The sequence below is a fragment of the Thalia democratica genome, chromosome 3 (genome assembly GCF_965202585.1).
Source record: "Thalia democratica chromosome 3, ktThaDemo2.hap1.1, whole genome shotgun sequence".
In the NCBI taxonomy this organism is placed as follows: Eukaryota; Metazoa; Chordata; class Thaliacea; order Salpida; family Salpidae; genus Thalia; species Thalia democratica.
In genome coordinates, this window is record NC_139167.1 from 96051934 (window position 1) to 96074167 (window position 22234).

Genomic DNA, 22234 nt, shown 5'->3' on the forward strand with positions numbered 1-22234 from the left:
GGTTTCCTAACAGTACGGTTTTTATTAACAACTTTAAATACGGGATCGAACTTTATCATAGCTTAAACCTTGTTAAAAAAAATTTAAAGTCATTTTAGGACTCAGCTTGCACTTAAAAGTCTAACTACAAAAAATTTAAGTAGTCGCCGAATGTATTCTTTTAGGTTAATCTTAATTGCATACCTGCTTAGTCGACAAGTACTTTTACAGTTCATTCTCTTTATTTTTTGTATAAACCGGTATTCCTAACCCACCTTACCTAAACATAATAAAAAGTAATCAAGAAATAAAGTATAGTAACTAAAACTTTAAAAACGAAAAAAATATTTTTTGCTTACTTAGCAAATATGCAAATTGGATCGACCTTTATTTATACTAGCCAATTTTCGCAGGCCGCTATTCTAGTTTTGGTTTTTATTGAAAAACTCTAACATCTAAAGTAACATTTAGTTTCTCTTATATTTAACTTAAGACTATATGTTTGTTCTTTAACTGATACGTTAAAAAATCTATTTAATTTTTAAAAATTCCAGAGAGCAGTCAAATATTTACTTTTGATTATTTTCATAAGCCGCAATTTGCAAAGCCTTGATTTAAATGTATTAATATATATTTTTTTACAATATTAAAAGCTGAAAATAATTACTTTAATTTACTTTTGCTTAATAAAATTATAATTCATTTGCCGTAAGATATTAATCATACCCTCAGATGAAATAATTATACATTTTTTAAAAACTTGATTTTGTTATTGCCGGTATTAACGACTTTTTAAATAGTTTATACAGTTTTAATTACATTTAAAATTTTTTTTCTAACATACTATACTTATTTTTTAATAAAAACTTAATTTACCAAAAGTTTATTAGCATTCTGTTTTATTTTTGTTGAGCGATAAGTTTTCCGTCGCAAATAAGACGTTAGTAGCGTAATGACGTAATTAACTGATAGCACAAACTTATAAATACATAAAGCATACTTAATTTAAGCTAGTTATTTGTCAATAGCTTGTTAGTGAGTACGACCAATAATAATTTTTGAAACCATTGTAAACTGGTTAATTGTCATAAGCATATAGTTCTGAAGTAAAACAATATTTTTTTTGAATAAAAACGGGAAAATTATGATAAAAAAACAGAAACGTTGGCACTGTTTTATATGTACAACTAAAAGTTGTTTGGCAAGTTTACTAAAAACCTAGTCTGATTTGCTTACCTGCTGAGTGAAAAAAAATTTTTACTAATTAATTGTTAAATTTATTAAATCAGCTAAAATACGAAATTATTTAGACATGTTACTTTTTTAAAAAAATCTTATTACTTCGGCAAATGTTCTTTTTAAAATAAACCAGTTGATGAAGCAATTTTTTATTACAAAATAAGTTTTATCGAGCATCTAGAATAATAAAAAATATTGTAAAATGTCAAATATAGTAAGTTTAATAAATAAAATATACGTTAATCAAATTTTTTTGATATTTATTGTTTTGTGTGTAATTTTTCAAATCTTCAATTAACTTCTAAGAATAATAAACTAAAGTATTTGACATACCTTTTATTTTAAATTAAAAATCAAATAAAAGTGTTCAAAAATACTTTATAATATTTTACTACTGTAAAGCTTTTTTAGGACTCAGACATTTTTTTTACACAGATTAGTTTGATAAACAACTACAAGAATCAGTTTTGTGCTTTCCTAAAATAGGAATAAATATTTTTTTCACCACTTCCAAAGTGGCATCAAACTATTGCTATCTCTACATGATTACTTAAATGAACATTTTTGAATTATATCAACAATAGAGTAGTGAGAATTTTTGTTATTTGAAAATAAGTGACATCAATAGTCTACTTAAAATGTCATTAAATATGTTTATAAACAGAAAATCATATAGGTAGTAAAACATAAAACTCATTACAACTAAAATACTAAATAGTAATTGTTTGAAATTAAAAAAATAATAGTAGTATTTCGAAATACATTGAAAATAGTTAGAATTTTTTTTTGTAAGTCTTAATTACATAAGTATCAGGAACTTATAAGCATTAAAGTTAACACACATTATATAAATTTCTTAATTAAGCAATTTCAAAAGCATCAGTAATTTCGGTTATCACTTAAAAAGGCTTGTGAAAACTTTAGGTTTGAATATTCTTTCTTACCGCACTATAGTTTTTTTTTTAACTTTTCAAAAGAGTTTATTATTTGCTATGCTTTTTTTTATATAATATGTACTTAATGTAGATTTGCTTCATTTATTTATTTGGAAAAGTTTTACTTAGTGTTTTAAGTAGCCGACTACAATAATTGTTGTTCAGATATATTTATTATGTATCGTAAATAAACTAAAGCTATGAAATTTCTTTGAAAGCCAAATTATTTTAAATAACTTATTGACGTCAATAGTATTAAATCACAAAAGTTAATTCGTGTTAGTTTTGTATAAATGCAAGTATTTTTTAATATATTCTCATTAAACCGTACCAAGTTTCCTTTATAAAACAGTAGAAATAGTTAATACTAGTATTCTGTTGTTTGAAAGAAGTTTTCAATAAAAACCAAAAACTATCTCCTTTTAACTAAGTACTATCATCGTAGTTGTTTTAAACATTTCAATTTTATTATAATAAAAATTTAATTTAGTTACAGTACAATCAAATTTTCAAAAATACAATTTATAAAAGCTAGCGTTTGTGACTTTTTAGTGATGACCGTCAATATAAATGTTTAAGTTTTCTGAATTATTTACAAATAAAATCCTAATCGCTTTCGAAAATATCTTAAGACTATTCAGTGATAAAAGTACAAAGAATTTAAATTTATAAGTCCATAAAAAAAATTAAAAAAGTTTTTTTTTCTAAGTTCTTATTGAACTAAATGAACAACACAAATTTTTTTTTCACTTAAAAATATTTAACTGAAGTAAATTACAGAAAACAGTTTATATAACCATAAAATATATGTAAAAATATTATTAAAAAGTTTAAAATAATATACTTTCCTCTTTTTAGTACAACAATACCTATTTTATAGCAGATTAAACTTTAATTAAATTAAAAATCTAAAATGTACTAATAGCAACTTAGATATGTAACTAAAAGTTAATAACAACTATTATTATACATTTAAAGTATATGATTAAAGTAAAATTACATTAATCTAATTCTTTATTTTATTAATACTACACTTTTAAAGCGACTGTTAAAGTTAATGAATAATTATTGTTATAGTTTACATAATGTTACTTAAAATTGTAATTGCAAATAATACTTAATAAACTATTAGGTTTTTTGAATTTGTTCAAAACTTGGTTTTTTTACATTGAATTTGTTATAAAAGTTTTTGTAGATCATACATTTAAGTGTTCTCTTAAACTTTGTTGTTCACAAACTACAATAAATTATTTTGATACTTAACTGCAATAAATAAATTAGAACATATTACATTTTTAAAATACAACTGAATATGAGCTGTTGTTGTGTGAGAAAAGAGTGAAACTATCACAAACTCTAAAATACGCAATTCAAGTTATTTATGCCTAGTTCGTAGATTATCGATATCCAAATACAGTAAAAATTTCAATATATATTTTCTATTTACGTACAATTCAACACTGTTCTGATAAGTTTAATTTTAAGTTAATATGTTATAACTGTCACATTATTAATAAAAAATGTATTACGTAAATTATTAAGTGTGTTGTAACAGAATATCAAGTTGCACTTGATTACTGTTTAGATTTGGTTGGAAGTTTTGAGCTAAAAGTTCATTCAAGCGGTTAAGAGAAAGTTTGCAAACTAAAGTTTTAACTGATGCAAGTTTAATACAATTGAAAAAAGAGAAAATAAAATGCAGATCAGAAATTACTGATGTAATATTGCAAAAAGTTAAGGACGCTGCGATTTAAATCAGCCGCAGAAAGCAGTGGAAGATACTAGCCACAGCCTGCTGCAGTAAACGTCATAATGAAGAATATAAATTTGTATTGTTTTCTTGTGTTTTAAAAAGTGTTATTTTTCTAAGTACTTCTTATTTACGTTCTAAGTAGTTAAGTCTTATTCTGTTTTACACATTCTTAAAGTATGTCCTGTTAAATTGAATCGTGTGTAGAGTTTTGACTACATTTTAAATAGTTTCTAAAGTATGATGCTATTTATACATTTTTTAGTGTTCGCAACTGTTCTTTAAAATAGCATGTTAATTAATTTTCATGCTTGGTTTTATATAAAGTAGCCCTAATTATATTTTAGTATCACTATCTAATATAAGTTAAGTTTATTATTTTAGGTACCTAAGTCCATAGGTTACAGTGGTAATGACAACGTGGGAAAAACATCTCAAAGGTTTCATTTAAGAATCGATCAGCATGTTCCGAAAGTCTTAAAAAGCTGGTTTGATGGCTGTTTGGAAAAACCAACGCTACAAAACTTCTCGGCAAATGGGCAACATTTGTTGCACAATCCTGATTTTGCTGAAAATTATAAAAAGGAAAATTTTTCAGTCTTAGTGAGGGCGGAGAACTCTTTTTAACTGCATATTCTGGAAGCCTTATGTGTTCAATCTTTAAGCCCCAGTTTATGTAAGCAGAAAAAGTTCGTAAACCAAACTAGACTTTTTAAATAATTATATTAAGTAATTTTAAAGTAATTAGTTTCTTGTTAAGTTTTATTTTAAAGTATAGTTTTAATTTTTATCACTTAGTCATTTTAGATTGTTCTAATTCAAACAGTTTTATAAGTATACCAAATGTATATAGAATAAGTACTTAGTTAATCTAATACAATCAAAAGTATGTATTTTATACTAAAGAAGCTATTTAGACAAACTTCAAAACATCTCAATGCCAGGATAAGGAACAAGTCAATTAAGTTAGTTTAATTAATTATTGTAAGAACCAGTTTGGTACTTCTTAAATTAATAATTAATAGGTTTTTTTTTCACCACTCCTATAGTGGCATCAAACTATTTCTTTCGCAATTCGGTTACTTAAATGATATTAGTGATTAATATCAACAATGTAATAAGGCCAATGTTTGTTATTTGAAGCATGTGACATCAACAGTCTACTTAAAATGTCGTAAAAATGTTTTAATATATAAAGTCATATAGGTAGTTTAACATTATATTTATTATAACTTAATTGCTAAATAGTTAATATATAGAAATTCTTCAAATAATAGTAGTATTTCGGTTAAAATAAGATATTTGGAAATTGGTTAGATTTATTTCTGTAATTTTTATTTACATAAACATGTTAAACTTTTATGAATTAAAGTTAACATATATTATAAAATTTTCTTGATAAAGCAATTTTAAAAACAACAGTAATTGCGGTTATCACTTAAAAAAGTTTGAGAAAATTTTTACAAATATTTGATTTTTTTTAAATTTAGTATATAATTTTTAAACTTTTCTAAAATATTTTTTTTAGGAAACAAATGCTGAATTACTTAAAAGTTAAACTTAGTGTTACAAGCAGCCGTTTTTAGATATGTTCTAAAATGTTCAGAAATGTAATTCTGATATATTCAGTATGTATTGTAATTGAAAAAATAGCTATGAAATTTTTTTTGAATCAAAACTTGTTTAAGTTATTTGTGACGTAACTAGTATTGAATCACAAAATTTTAGTTTCGTTAAGTGTATATAAAAAAAGTATCTTGATCACTAGTTTCGATTTAGCCATAGTTTCTTATTGAAAACTTTGAAAACTACTATAGAATTGGTTAGAATAATAATTATATTATTTAAAAATATATTTCTTAAGTAAAGATATTTATATAAATTAATTTCAAATATAGCAAGTAAAACAAACATTTTTCAAGAGAAAATCTATTTACTTTAAAGTAAACTAGAACAAATCGTATTTTTATCTAAAATAACTGGATATCAATTTTTATTATGTGTGAGTACGGTGAAACTCAAAACTTTAAAGTACGCAGTTCATGTTAATAAGCATTGGTTTGATATGCGTATCTCACTAATTTCAGTATAACAGAAGAAAATAGAAAGCTACATATAGATTTTTATTTTATATTATTATCTGTTTTGTCTTTTGATTTTGAATCTTAACTAAAATTTAAACTTTGTTGCCACAAGTTCAATCTTAAAATTATAATTTAATTTGTTTTCTTTTTAGATAAAAATGTGTTTTAACTATAAGTTTTTATATAAAGCATTTGGGTGGGATTTCAAGTTTTTAAAGCTATTACAAGCACGAGAGTGTTTAAATCTTTAATAGTGACGTCACCATTAAAATAATATACGTTAAAATGCATGTCAACATAGAAAATTAATTAGAAGAAAAAAGAAAGCTATATACAGCTTTTATAATTTTTAATGTTGTTGTATTGACTTTAAAATATAACTAAAATTTAAATTTTAACTTAAACTCAATCTTAATTACTTATTAAAATTTAATTCGTTTAGTTTTTAAGTATAAAGTTTCAGTATAAATTTATCATTATTTTAGTTTAATTGTTTAAATGCTGTTTTGCGTGACTGTCACATATAATTTTAGATTTATTTAAGCACTGACGAGATCTTTGACCAGACTTAGTTTGAAAAAAAATTCTTGAAAGAATAAATTTAATACAACAGTAGTAATTTCAATACATATAACTCATTAAAAACTAAAAATTCGTTCCAAATATCTAAGTTGTTGCAACAGTTAAAAACTATAAAAAAAATTTATTAAAATTTCCTTGCTATTAAGTTTTTAAAAAATAAATAAAAACAAATTAAATGTTCAAGTTACGTTATTTTTAAGCCGAATTAACTCTAATCATTTTTTGATTAACTTTTATATTTGGATTGATTTTTCGTACAAAAATAAAGTTTAATACTAACTACACAAAGTATCTTAAAATATACTTAAGACAAATATTTTTTGCCTATTATTTTTTTATATTATTATAATAAACAAAGTTTGTTTAATAAAAACAAAAAGTTAAGCTACTTTATCAGCAATTTAAATAGTTAATACTCTTTTTTTTATCTTTTTTCTAACAAGAACAAATATGCCTGCTAATAACATTATTATAAAAACTTCATCAATTTCAATTAAAAAGACAAAGCTATTTATTATTTGTTACAGCTTAGTGACTTGATTATTGATTGAATTAAATATTTGAACTTTTTATAAAATAATCACAGCTGCAACTTTTTATAAACGTGTCATGGGAGATATTTAATAACTTTTATTAAAATAAAAAAAGTAATGATATTCTTTTTTTTTTAATCTTATTCACTTTTTTTTAATACATAACAATGGAACTTGATTTAAAATTTTCCTAAATTAGTTCATTTTTTCTTGCTATGAAATAGAACTCCAAATACTAAAACTATTTAAATTTATCTCATGATCAAGATGTAAATACTTTGTTGATCGGTTATGTAAGTAAAATATATTTTATATTGCTTTGGTAATTTTAAGATTTGAGGTAATGTAAAAATTATTCATATTGCTTGTATTACTTGAATGAAAAAAATGGTAAAAGCGATGCAAAAATATTTTTAAATGTGTAACTAAATTAATTAAGAAATTTTTCGTTCGTTTTATATTAAGTGTCTTTTAATTTTAGACTAACAAAATTTGGACACTAAGATAAGTTTTGTTAGTATATTAAAACGTATAAGTTTTTTTTTTTATAGTCAATTATATCAAAATTCAAAAACTTTAGCAAAATCTTATTAAAAGAAGTGAATTGATAGTTTAAATATTTTTTTTTGTTTCTATAAACTTTTAACTATATTTAAATGAAAAAAAAAAAGTATCGTTTCGTAATGTTATAAAACCTCTTATCAAGTTAAGGAGTACTAACAAACAAATTTATCTTTAGAATAAGATTAAGGAAAAATTTAAACTAAATTGAAGAATTTTGTTGTGTTTCTCAAAGTAAAAATGTGTAATGTTAAAATTTTAAATTTCATGAACAGTCGAAATAATATAAACATCTAAAAATGATAAATTTGCAGTTAAGTGATATTGACGTTATAGAGAATCTATCTAAATTTTATTTTTTTTACATTTTATCGCTTCCATTAACAGAAAATAAAATAAGGTCAAACATTTTAGTTGTAGTTAAAATAAATCAAATTATCTTATTATTAATTATCAGTATTTATGAAGAACCTAAGTTTAAGTTTTTAAAAATCTGACTTACAATTAAGAAAAAAATACATTGGAAAAAAGTCCGTTTTATTTTAAGTTTATTAACCACAATTTAGTGTTTTATAAAATTATCACTATAAATATTTATTTGTCAAAATTTTTTTAGTTATTTATATATGCATGGTTGAAATTCCGTAATGTTGTTTGTTTACTTGACATCTTTACGATACTTATAATTCATTTAACAACGTTTTATGAAAGTAGTGAAAAAGATAAAATTTGTGTTACTATAAGTATTTAACATTTATAAAGTAAGTATCCTATCAGTCAACCAAATTATTTTAAATTTATTTACTTAGGTACTTAGTTCCCACACTTATTATTAAAAACTTTCATACAATTCAGTTTAAATTTAAAAATTATAAAGCTCTTTATGTTTATACTGCAGGCAAAACAACTTGGTAGACGTATACAGCTTTTTAATAACTGTAATATAAACAAACAAGCTCTTTTACAAGCTTACTAACTTTCATCTTTTTATTTAAAAAAAAACCTAATATTTATTTAAACTTGAAAGTTTACAGATAATTTTTAAACAGTAAGCTATGAATAAAACAACTTAACTTTATTAAAAACTCCTCAAAAGTAGTACACATAATTTATTTTTCAGTTTTCCGTCGCATTCTGCTACTTAAAAAAATTTAGAAACTGAGTGACGTCATCAAATAATACCGCAAACGTTAGTATCTCCAGATTTTATTTATAATAAATTATTTTCTTAACCAGTATTATTTTCAAATTTTGGTAACTTTCATAAACTTTTAAAACCATTCCAAAATGGTTATTGTCCAAATTTATTAGATAACACAAAAAACAAAACTATTTTAAATAACTTGATTAAGGTACTAGTGTAAATCAAATAATTTTACGCTGTTGAGTAACAAATTAAATACAAAGTTTTCAAATGAACACTGTTTAAATAACACACTCAGCTAATATATCTTTAAAAACGACTCTACTTACAGTAGAACTATAAATAAAATTTTTATAAAAAACTTATTTTTATAAATATTATATATATATATATTATATATATATATATCTACATAAATCATTCAAAGTCTTTATATTTTTATAGAACACTATTTATTTTTTTCAGTTTAGATAAACCTACGATACAATCGTTTTTTTTTATGTTTGACAACTGTATATTTAATATTTCTATAGTATGTTCTAGTTTTAATAACATTTTTTCACTATAAATTTAAGCTAAATTTGATCAATCTTAATGAGGGGTAAAATAGTTCATCTTTAATTAAAAATAACTTTTTTTTCATATAGAAAAGGCTTATATAGTATTTTTTAAATAAGAAACTATTGAATTTTTAAAATCTTAAAACATACTTTTAACTTACTTATTAAAAGATTACTGCTTTGACAAAACGTTACTATATCTTAGATATCAGTTCGAATAAAACTATTTAAAATTATAAAAATATCTTAAATTTTAGCTCTAGTTTGATGGCCGTTTGTAGATAATTGTCTTTTACGTTACTTTTGGTACTTTAAATGATAGGTTTAACTAATTACTATGCTTTTAACGACTACTTATGCAGCTTAAAAGATTTATTCTAATGATTGCAATAAAAAAAAATTAGTGACAATTTAACAAAATTCATGTAATTATGTTAATTGTTAATTAAAGCTAGTAACATCCACACTCTATTTTTAATAAAATAATATTCACGTAACTAGATAATTAACATTATATTTTTTTTTCTAAATCGAGGTGTATTTTTTAGTTTTTATGATGAGAGCAGAGAATATTATAAGATGTGCTTTTATTTTAAACTTTTTATAATGTAAAAACACAAATTCAAACAACAATTTTGTTAAAACAAAATAATAAGTTCAACATAAAATTCAATATATATATGTATATATATATATAGTGTCGTTTTAAAAATATATAAGCTGAGCATAACTTACAATATTCAATTCTTAAGTCATATTGATTTTTTTTTATAACTTTTGCATCTCTATTTACTAAAGTGTTTTTTATTCTAAATTGAACGAGCTGAAGATTATAGACAATCTTTTTTTGTCTTTATGAAGCATATGTTCTGGAATTTTTCAAATCGCATTTTCCTAATAATATATATATATAAAAGGTTTATTTAAAGATGCAAAACTCAAAGGACTCGAGTACCGTGACTATTCACTCATCAGCTTCAAAACAAGTTTAAAATAAAGCACAAAACAAAATTCTAAATAAATAAACTCAAAATAAACCTTTTTAATAATAAAGCCCTCTAGGTGGGCTCAGTGTGAAAAATTTTATTTATTAAGTTAAATAACTTAATTATGTATATATATATATATATACTTACATATAAAACTAAAATCTACGAAATAAACTTTTGCTTGGAACAGCTGTTTTTGCGTTTTATACGCGTCTTCAGCCAAGTATTTTATTAGATGAAAAGTAAACTTGTAAATACAACAAAAAATTATACAAAATAAGGTATTACGTGTTAATAGAATAGTTAGTTGATCTTAGACAAAATTATTAACAGAGTTTTTCAATAAATTATTTTCAGTAATGTATACAGCATGTTTGTGATCAATCTCTTTTTATTAGAGATTTTGATTTTTAAATGTTTAAGATTTCAATTTTTTCTGCATTACGTAATTTACATCTATTCTTAAACTAACTTTGTTTTTTTTTAGTTTCAAAATGTACTGCGATAAAGTTGTCGCATTTCTATGTATTTCTTGTTTGAAGCTGTACTTGTGTTTTGTGTTGCAATTCTTGAACGATAGTCCGGTAAAGCCAACATAAAACTTGGTCTGGTTTTCAGTTATGACTGTCTTTTTATATATAACATTTTATATTAGGTAGCTCCCATTTACCGGGCTTTCTTGTCTAACATTCCCCTCTCTTTGTCCTGCGTTTCTAACTTTTATACATATAGATATAAAAAGATAAAAAAATATAAAAAAAATAAAACACTAATTTAAAACATTGTCTCTAGTAAAAAAAAATAAATAAGTTTTAAATATTAAGCTATTATTTGCATTATTAAACACAAATCAAAAGTTACTGATTTAGCTTTATTTTAGTTTTTATTTAGTACGAATATTTTTATAATCAAAAACAAGATATTCTTATTAAATAAAATGAATTAGTTATAGTCTAAGAAGTCTGATACAGTAAATCTAAGGTAAATGACGAGTAGAAAGTTAATTTATATTAGGAAAAGTTCTAGCATCAGAATTCAACAAAGATGTTGTAATCACAAGAAATCCGTTTTTAAATGAAAACGTTTTATGAAACTCTCTTACGTTAAAACCTTAACATAAACTCTATTCATTTTACTGTGTTGTGAATTTAATTAATTGGTTTAATTCAATTTGTTTATTCCTAGTATGTCTAGCATAAATAAAACAAAAGTTATGATTGTAAATTCAAAATGAACTAAACTCAAGAAATTTATATTTATGTATTACTGAGAATTCAATTTGATTTAACTTCTTTGTATGTAAGTTTGGAATGTCTTGTTAGAACGCACCAATTCAAACATTTAACTAAATCAAAGGTTTTTAGTTTCAAAGATTCTTAGTAAAAGATAAGTAGTTTTAACTTTCGATTTTTTGTATTGCAAATTGATAATTTTTTTGATTTTTTTTTTCATTTGACTTTAACCTTATTACATTAAACATTTTTTTCTATTATTATAGTATATCTACTTTTTTTTTTAAGTTGTATATAGCAATGAAAATTGTAACTGAATAAGTAGTACTAAATAAAATTAAAACTGAAATTAAAATGTCTTACAGGTTTTTTTAATATTAGGTGTTTAGTTGTTAAATGAATATGTAATTTATAAAGTTGTTTAAATTTATTAAGAAAATGTCTAACAAAAATTTTGACTGAAAATTATTTAATAAACGTTGTTGATTGAACGATAAAAGAAGCGCTTAAAAGGTTTAGTTTTCGTACCTAATATACGAAATAACACTTTGGTTATCGAGTCGTAGCCCAAATTTTAAAACTAGTATTTTAAAATAAAGTTATAAAAATTACACCTTTAAAAATGTCATATATATTGAAAAACTAGTTTATAGTTAATAAAATACTTTAAGTCTTATAGAAAAAATCTTATTATTTGATTATTCTTTTAATTAGAAATAAATATATTAAAGTCTACAGTTATAGTTCAGATGTTTTTGTTTATAACTTACATGTTTGTAAACTGTTATACATTTTTTTTTGTCAGCTTTATATGTTGTAACTTCTTAAATTTTAAGAAAACTTAACTTTCCAATTTTTTATGTCTTGCAACAAAGTTAATATTACTTTTCTATCGCAAAATAGTTTTTAGTAACTTCCAGACATCATAAAAAAACTTGATCATGAAAGTAACAAAACCTAAAACTGAAGTTTAAAAAAATTTATTAGTTTTTTGTTTGTTTCTCATTAGAAACCACTTTAAATGTTATAAATATTTTAACTATTTTGAATTACAAAAAAAAAAACAATTTTTTATTTTGCAATTTGTAACAAGTTTATTTTGATAGCTTTAAGACGTAAGTACAAAATATTACAAGCGCGAAAATACATAAATTAAATAAAAACTCCAGCCAAATTATTTATGCTTTGACTTTTTTAAACAATTGTTAAATAGGTGAGTGATGACAAGTCTCAAAATATAATTTAGAATTTGATTTTTTATGCGAACATTAAAGTATTTTCACACTGAGTAAAATCAATTTTATTTCTTTAAAAAACAAAACCTTAAATTAAAAATAAAATGTTTTAAAAACAGTATTTTATTTGTATCAATAAATTATAATAAATAAGTTATGATAATTTAAACTTAAAAACAATTCATTGGGCTTATATTTTTAATGAAATAAGTAGATTAGTGGTTTCTACTTTTTGTAAAACGATTTAATTTTTTTTGTGACAATAAATGACTTATTTATCTGTAGATGTTTAGTGACGATAACGTATATAATATATTTCCTAGACAAGACTTTAAAGGTTCGACTAAATAACCAAAATGTTCTTCGGACACCAGGTCTTAGGACAAAATACTTTTTTTCAAAATCATTAGAATGTTTTTATTGACGTCGTTAACTAAAATTTTAATTTACTAAAACTTTTTAAACTAAAACAAAAGAAAGTTTAAAAATAAAAGTTTAGAAATCCCAACAATTGTGGCTGTTTATTAGAAAGCAAAACTGTTAAAAAATTGTTTTTGTTAAGCTAAATTTAGAATGTTTCATGAAATACCATTACTTAAGTATAACTTTCTGTTTAAATGATTAACTGAACTACTAACAGAAATAGCAAAATATTCAGATAAAAAAATGTAATTAAAAAACAGTTTTTTCTTTTTAGCAAACATTTCTAATGATTTAATAATTAAACTAACTTACAACTTTAAACAAATTACTTATACTCTAAGTATTGATCTTCAAAATTATTATTAAAAACAAAAGTTTATATTACAAAAATTCTTTCTGTACAAAAGAATTCCTTACTGCAACTTTGAATTAATTAAGATTATTTTCTAAAATTAAGCTTAGTTCTTGAAACTTTGCATCATCTATATAAATGTTCTAACCTTTTAATAACATTTAACTTTGGTCAAGTAATAAATTTAAATTTCTTCATAAAATGCAATAAAAATTTTTATAACCACGAGTTACGTCATTATCTTAAAATCACAATAGTAAGCATCTACTACATAAATAAATATAAATATACTATCTGAGGTTGTAGCAAATCGCTATTTGAAACTCAAAGTAACGTTAAAACTTTTAAAAACCACAGAAAGTGGTTAATCTTTCAATTCCTTACGTTTTAATGTAACAAAAAATACTGTATAGTGTATAAAGTAATAATAAGATTTTATTTTACTAACTTCTTTTATATGTACAAAACGCTGAAAATAAATTCTGAAAAAGGACTTCTAATATGAATTTTACAACTGATTCAAAAACATATTCTTTATTTGAACTACATGCAATTGTTTTGTTTGTTTTAATTAAGTCTTTTTTTCATAAAATTGATAAAAACGATCTCATATCAATAAATACACTTCTAAACTAAATTTATTTTAAAACTGTATAGAATTTTAAGTTTCGAAATCTCTACTAAATAAAAACGAAATATTTATCATAATTGGTATTTACTTAAAACTAAAATTCGAGTCTAAATTAAACACTGTTTAAAAACCTGCATCAAAAAATTAAACACTAAACATGATTTTAAATTACTCTAGTGACGTCACAAGTTTTACTATTTTCGAATAAAATAGTAATAACTTTTTTTAAATGTAAACAAACATTGTCTTTATTGAAACTGTTATTTGATTTATTATTATACAAACTTAGCTTTTGTACTAAAATGATCGGTTATGGTTATCTGAACTGTTCAGAATTTTTTGTATTGAACAAAATTCCTTGCTTTGTCATTGTTTTAGAAAGTATTTAGAGCTAGATACGGTTGAATGCACGATCCAGATAACAAACGGCCATATTCGTACACTGAAGAAATGTTTCAAACTAAATACTGATGCAACGAGACATCAAAACATGATGAGGCAGTTTTCACGTGAGCAGTTAGTCAGTCAGTTTTGTGTGCAGCTGAAAGCAACAACTTCTCTTGAATTTATTTTGTTAATGTTAATTGTAAGTACTCTTTTGTTTTAAAGTCAATATTTCAAATGGTGTTTAATTGTTTAAATATTTCAACCAGATTTACATGCTTTATAGTTTATTGCTTATTATAAATTTTATTTAATTTTTAGTTTGTTGTTTTAAGTCTTTTTAATATATTTTAATAGCTATCATTTTATATTGAGAAAGTGTTCATAATAGTAATTTATAATTTAAATATTTCGTTTGTTTTTTGTTCTTTATATAATAGATTCGTCACTCCAAACTGTCTTGTTTGATCATATAAAGTATTCTCAAACAGAAATTAGTATTTTTTAGATAGTAATTAAATTAGGTATTATTTAAATTAAAACGATCTAAACAAACTAATACTACATATCAATAAATACACTTTTAAATTATTTTTGTTTTAAAACTGTATAAAAATTTAAGTTTCAAAATTTCTACGAAATAAAACGAAATATATAATCATAATTGGTATTTACGTCTAAACTAAACACTGCAGGAAAATCTGCTTCAAAAAAAAAAATAAAGTTTTAAATCGCTCTAGTGACGTCACAATCGCTAATATTTTAAAATTAAATAGAAATAATTTTGTTTAATGTGAATAAACACTCTCTTTATCGAGAGCGTTAGTTGGTTTAACATTTTACAACCTTAGCTTTTGTACTGAAATAATAATTTATTGTTATCTGAACTGTTCAGAAATTTTTACTTTGAACAAACTTTCTTGCATTCTCATGGTTTTAGAGAGTATTTAGAGCTTGATACGGTTGAATGCACGATCCAGATAACAAACGTCCATATTCATACACTGAAGAAATGTTTAAACTAAATACTGATGCAATGAATCATAAAAAAATGACTATTCAGTTTTCACGTGAGCAGTTAGTCAGTCAGTTTTGTGTGCAGCTTGAAGCAACAACTTCTCTTGAACTTATTTTGTTAATGTTAATTGTAAGTCTCTTTGTTTTAAAGTCAATATTTCAAATAGTGTTTAATTATTTAAATATTTGAATCAAATTTACATGATTTATAGTTTTTTGCTTATTATAAATTTTATTTAATTTTTAGTTTGTTGTTTTAAGTCTTTTTAATATATTTTAATAGCTTTCATTTTTTATTGAGAAAGTGTTTATAATAGTAATTTATATTTTAAATATTTCGTTTGTTTTTTGTTCTTTATATAATAGATTCATCACTCCAAACTGTCTTGTTTGATCATATAAAGTATTCTCAAACAGAAATTAGTATTTATTAGATAGTAATTAAATTAAGTATTATTTAAAGAAAACCTAATTTAATTACGATGGGTAGTACTAATAAGTTAAGTGTACCACAATCCATAGCTACAGAGTCATCAAATATAATAAGTATAACCTCTGAGTTCTTAAATAACAAATAATATAATACTTATAATAAATATACAAAAACCTTAAAATTTTGAAATATAACACATACATTTAAAGAAAATAGAAACTATGATAAATATTTGTTTCCAAATTAAGCTGTTCACACTTTCGAAAAAGTATGTTTAATTTTTGATCATTATCATGCTGTTTAAGTCAAATATATTTAATCAGATAAAAATCTATTTAAAAAAAATAGTTTTACCACTATTGTGGTTTTAAAGTTAGACAGGAAAGATTTCATGAAATGAAGTAAAGTTTTCTTTAGAATAGATATTAAAAAAATACTTTTTTATTTTAAATTCTTTCAAATTATATATTGTTAAAGCTATTCCATAGCTAAAGAAGTGGTAATATTAAAAATAAAATTTTATAATATATTAGTGATTTTTAAAACTTCAAACATTATTCAAACAATCTTAGCTACATAGAAATATATGCTGTAACAAGAATTTTGAAATACATTACGCAATTTGAGGAAAGATATTCTTATATCTGCAATTTGAATTGTGTTATCAGTTACGTAATTTTTATTAAATCGTCATTGTTAGTATAACTTTAACATATAAATATGAAATAGTTCTTATAAAAAAAAAATATTTTTAAGCTATTTTTAAACAACATAGCTAGTGGTAAATACTCCAATTTTACTGATAAATAATTAACATTTGCTGATGTTTCCAGAGTTGGTAAGTTTAAAAAAAAAAATCTTTGATAGTTATCTTTTATTTCGTTTAATCTCTTATTTCAAACATTTAAATAAAAAAAGATAAAAAATTTATTTATTTACTTTAAATTATTACAAATTATTGCAATGAGGTTACTATATGAAACACAAAATATTCAACTTTTTCGATCGGAAGTTTACTTTTGAAACTTTTTTTCATTTATAAGAGTTAATTTGCATTTACTATTTTTAAAGTACTTCTAAAAAAAAGATGTTTTTAGACAAATTAAAAAAAAAATATTTCCAAGTTGGCTGTATTTAAAGTTTCTGTTTTAACAAGTAGTTTATCATTTTTAAATAAACCAAAATTTTTGTGCATTGTTATTTACAACAGTTTTAATGTGTTAGGTTGTTTTTTATGTTTGTTTAAAAGTTATTCTGTTCTGTTTGTATATAATAACGTTCGTAAATTAAAAAACTTAGTATTGAAAACTATTATAGTTACGATAAAACAATTTAAGTTTTTAATTATTATAGCACTTAGAATAAATAATTTAAGTATTTTTTCTAAAATTTTCTTTTTTCCTTTTAGTTTTAAGTAACAAAAATAACTTCAGTAAGATTTTTAGTAAACTTATATCAGTAGACAATACTTTAAATTTTAGTGTCTATTTATTAAAATACTGATTTTACAGTACCTAAAAATGTTTAAGTAATTTCTTCATTTATCAAATTTTTGCTGCTATTATCATTGTAAGTATATGTGTTTATTAAAAATTGCTAATAAACAGTTTTAGTTTTACTTTTACCAATGATATTTTAATTTGCTATTGAAAGCTGTTATAACAAATATTTTACAATACTTATAGTTTTTTTTAATAAAGTATATAAAATGAACATAGTTGTAAAATAATAACACTTTTTGCAATTTAATTATTTAAAATATAACACATATCTAACTTTTTAAAATCATTTCATTAAAGTCGGAAAATATTTTTTTTTAAGTAAAACTTATTTGTATGTTTTTAGTGTAGTTTAGTTTTGTAATCTCAAACTTATAACAATTAAAAACTGTTTTAAAAAAGTGTTAGAAAATAAATTAACAACTATTTGTAACTAGGTCTATTAGGACATAACTTTGTTTATTTTTCTTGAAAAATGCAAAATTATTTTCCTATTTCTGAGTGACGTCACACGCTTTAAACCACAAAATCTAGTGTTTGTAAAAAATATATAATATAATTAATTTTAAACATATAATGCCTTCAAAAAGCAATTTTTTTTATTGTAATTTTTAAAACCGCTGCAGAGTGGTATTAGTCTAAGATCTTGTACAATTGACTTGTTGAAAGCTGAGGTTATTAAGTTTGTAAATAGTATCTAGATTATTTCTTTTCGGTACTAACTTTATATAAAAATTTAAGACAATAATTCATTTTGCAGTATATTTTATTTTTGTTAACTAAAAATTTTTCAATCTACCCTTTTCAATAGTTTTTGTAGATAACTAAATAGATTTTTCTAAAATAGTAAAATTAATAAAATTGTAAGATTATGCGTCATAATAGGTAAATAAAATTACATGTACTAGACGATGCTATTTAAAGTTGTTTAACAAAATTTAAAGTATAAAGCTTAAGTACTAGAAATTGAAAGTATTAATAGCAATTTTAATAAGAGGAAACCGACTTATTTAAACTTTCTTAAAATAAAATTAAACAACAAAAACAAAACTTAGTAGCGAATTTACAATAATTTAAACAAATTAGAGTTATAAACAAATTTTTGTTTGCATAAACTTGGCTTATTAGTTTTAATAAATATAGACTCTAAAACACTTAAATGATACATGTTACGTCCTTTACAAATAATTGAAAACATATTATCGTTATAGTTTTTTGCGCATTCTAAATTATTTAACAGATGTTCACCTATTGCCGATTGACTTTTTATTGGCTTATTAGTCCCATAGATCATCCAGTTTCGCAATGCGTTGGTCACGTGTTGGTCCCTTCTTATGTAAAATCGTTGCGAAGTTCTCCCAATATACTCACTATCACAGTGGCATTTGTATTTATAGATTATATTGCATTTTTCTTGATCAGGAGTGAGATCTTTAACGATTCCGTTAAGTGGTTTTCTAGTGGAATGGGTAATTCTTAATTTAACTGCCCCAAAAGTGTTATCTACGGTTTCTAAAACTTGGTTTTCAAAAAGCTTAGCTTCCTTTCCTAAATATGGAAGTCTTAAGTATACTACACATTTATTTGGGCCGTGTTTTGTAGGACTGACAAGCTTCGCGGTAGTCCTATTGATAGTTTTTTCAATAACTTCCAAAGGGTAACCTAAGGAGCCAAAAATACTTTTAATATTACTGATTTCTTCACTTAGTTTAACCTCAGAACAAATTTTATGTGCTCGAAAAACTAAGCACGATATTAAGTTGGTTTTTTGTGAGGTGGGACAAAAAGACTGCCAAGGAATATATTGGCCTACGAAAGTTGGTTTTCTATAAATGGATGTGTTTAAAGAGGTTGGTGTTCTTTGAACTAAGACATCAAGGAAAGGTAAAGAGCCATCAGCTTCATGCTCACGAGTGAACTTAAGTGAAGGATGTAAGTTGGAGATTTGGTCAAATAAATCATCAACATTGTAGTCTGTCTTGTAAGAAATAAAAATATCGTCAACATATCTAAAGTAATTAAGAGGTTTTTCTATATTCGTAAATAAAATGGACTCAAAATAGCCAACAAATATATTTGCTAACACAGGACCCATGGGGCTGCCCATCGCGACACCGTCGACTTGTCTATAGATGTAATTGTTGAACCTAAATTCTACGTTCTTAGCTGCCATGTAAAGCAAACTCTGGCATATCTCTTTTGGAAACATTGGTAGATTTAGATTTGAATTATAAAGCTCGTTTACACATATGTTTATGGTTTCATCTAAAGGTACATTTGTAAAAAGACTTTTTATATCGAAAGAACACATTTGGTCGGATAAACAGGGGTTATTACGTAGATTGTCAACAAAATTAAAGGAATCTTTTACGCAAAATTTGGAAAATTTGTTAGAAACTTGACTTAAAATAGGAATTAAAAATTTTGCTATTTTATATTGGGAAGAATTTATCATATCTAAGATGGGTCTGCATGGAAGGCCTTTTTTATGCGTCTTCGGAAGTCCATAAAGTTTAGGGCATTGGGATCCAGTTGGTCTAATAGACTCATAAACATCTTGGGAAATAAAACCTTTAACATACCAGCTTCTGAGTTTCTTTTGAAAAGCTTTCTCAATTTTAACAGTTGAGTCTGCTTTTTCAACCGGGCCTAGCTTAATAAATTTAGATTTGTCATCTAAAATAGCATTCATTTTGTTTATATAATCCTCCTTATTTAAAATAACAAAAGAAGTACCTTTATCTGCTTTTAAAATAACAATTTGATTATTTGATTTCAACGATTTGTAGGCTAAATTGCAACTTTTAAACATTTTAAAATCTGCATTGTTTATTCTACTATTTTGTAAGGAGTGAGATAAATCATATAACTTAGCATAACATCTATCTAATTTATTCTGCGAAAAAGGTTTGTGGTGTTTTAACTGTCCAGTAAGAATTTCAAATTCTGAGAAAATACATTCTCGTTGTTGTTGAAAAGGTACGGAAAAACGTAGACCATTTTCTAAAACAAACTTTTCATTTTCATTTGGGACGTAGTCAGAAAAATTTAATACTTTAGTTTTACTTGTTGCAAATTTACCAAATCTTTTAACTTTTAAATGAGACAGACTTTTATCATCTTTAATAATGTTATTTTTATTTGTTTTAGTGTTAAGAGCACTCAAGTATTTTAAAAACCTTAGTTTATCGAGAGTTGTAAACCAATTTTCAGTTTCTTCCAAATCTACATAATAATTTGCTTTTATATATTTATTTAAACTTTTAAGTCTATTTATTTCATCTTGCATAAACAACTTTTCTACAGACGGACTACATTTCAGTTTAGATTTTCGTACTTTGTGCTCAATAAAACTTGGAACGACTCGATTACTAATACATAAATTAAAAAAACGTACCTTTAAAACATTTCTGTGCATTTTCAATCTGCTTTTTAGAATTCTATCCAACAACTTCAGTTGTTTTTTATTGTACCTTTGTCTAAATCTACTAAATAATTTCTTTTCGGTACTAACTTTATATAAAAATTTAAGACAATAATTCATTTTGCAGTATATTTTATTTTTGTTAACTAAAAATTTTTCAATCTACCCTTTTCAATAGTTTTTGTAGATAACTAAATAGATTTTTCTAAAATAGTAAAATTAATAAAATTGTAAGATTATGCGTCATAATAGGTAAATAAAATTACATGTACTAGACGATGCTATTTAAAGTTGTTTAACAAAATTTAAAGTATAAAGCTTAAGTACTAGAAATTGAAAGTATTAATAGCAATTTTAATAAGAGGAAACCGACTTATTTAAACTTTCTTAAAATAAAATTAAACAACAAAAACAAAACTTAGTAGCGAATTTACAATAATTTAAACAAATTAGAGTTATAAACACATTGCGAAACTGGATGATCTATGGGACTAATAAGCCAATAAAAAGTCAATCGGCAATAGGTGAACATCTGTTAAATAATTTAGAATGCGCAAAAAACTATAACGATAATATGTTTTCAATTATTTGTAAAGGACGTAACATGTATCATTTAAGTGTTTTAGAGTCTATATTTATTAAAACTAATAAGCCAAGTTTATGCAAACAAAAATTTGTTTATAACTCTAATTTGTTTAAATTATTGTAAATTCGCTACTAAGTTTTGTTTAACTGTACAACTTGAAAAGTGATCAACTTAAATATTTTAAAAAGTGATCATTATGACCCTACGGTTCTTAGGCTGAAAATGTTTCGTGTAAAAAATGCAAAACGTAAAAATAAAATAATTATTTAGTTAAGCTTTTTTAATAAGAAACAAAGTTGAATAACATCTATTTCAAGTTATTAAGTATTCATTTTAAAAATATATAGAACTGTAATGACTAAAACTACAAATCTTGCCCACCTTAGAGTACTCAGCTCAACGGTTCAAAAGTTTGAAAAGTAATTACTGGTACAGGGCATGCATTCAAAAGATGATAACTTTACTTTATAAAAGTAACTTAATGACTTTAAAAAAATTCAATTAGAGACTTGTGTTCTTGGTTTTAAATTCCAATTTGTCAGTTATAGCCCAATTAGTGTTGATATCTTTAAAAACACTTTTATATAATAAGTATATACTTTGATAACTTGTAATAAAATATCTCGGACTAATTTAATTTACTTTAAGTTACATAGTTTGAT

The 22234-nt window shown here is 23.3% G+C and overlaps 1 protein-coding gene across 1 annotated transcript in view; it reads right to left on the bottom strand.

The window, feature by feature from the left end:
• LOC145832657 (uncharacterized) overlaps positions 1 to 20254 on the bottom strand; it is a 117128-nt gene extending 96874 nt beyond the window's left edge. Inside the window, exon 1 of the mRNA XM_082939959.1 lies at positions 18811 to 20254. Within this exon, the coding sequence (XP_082796085.1) occupies positions 18811 to 20254 (1444 nt within the window). The remainder of the gene's footprint in view (positions 1 to 18810) is intronic.
• Positions 20255 to 22234: the final 1980 nt, after the last annotated feature.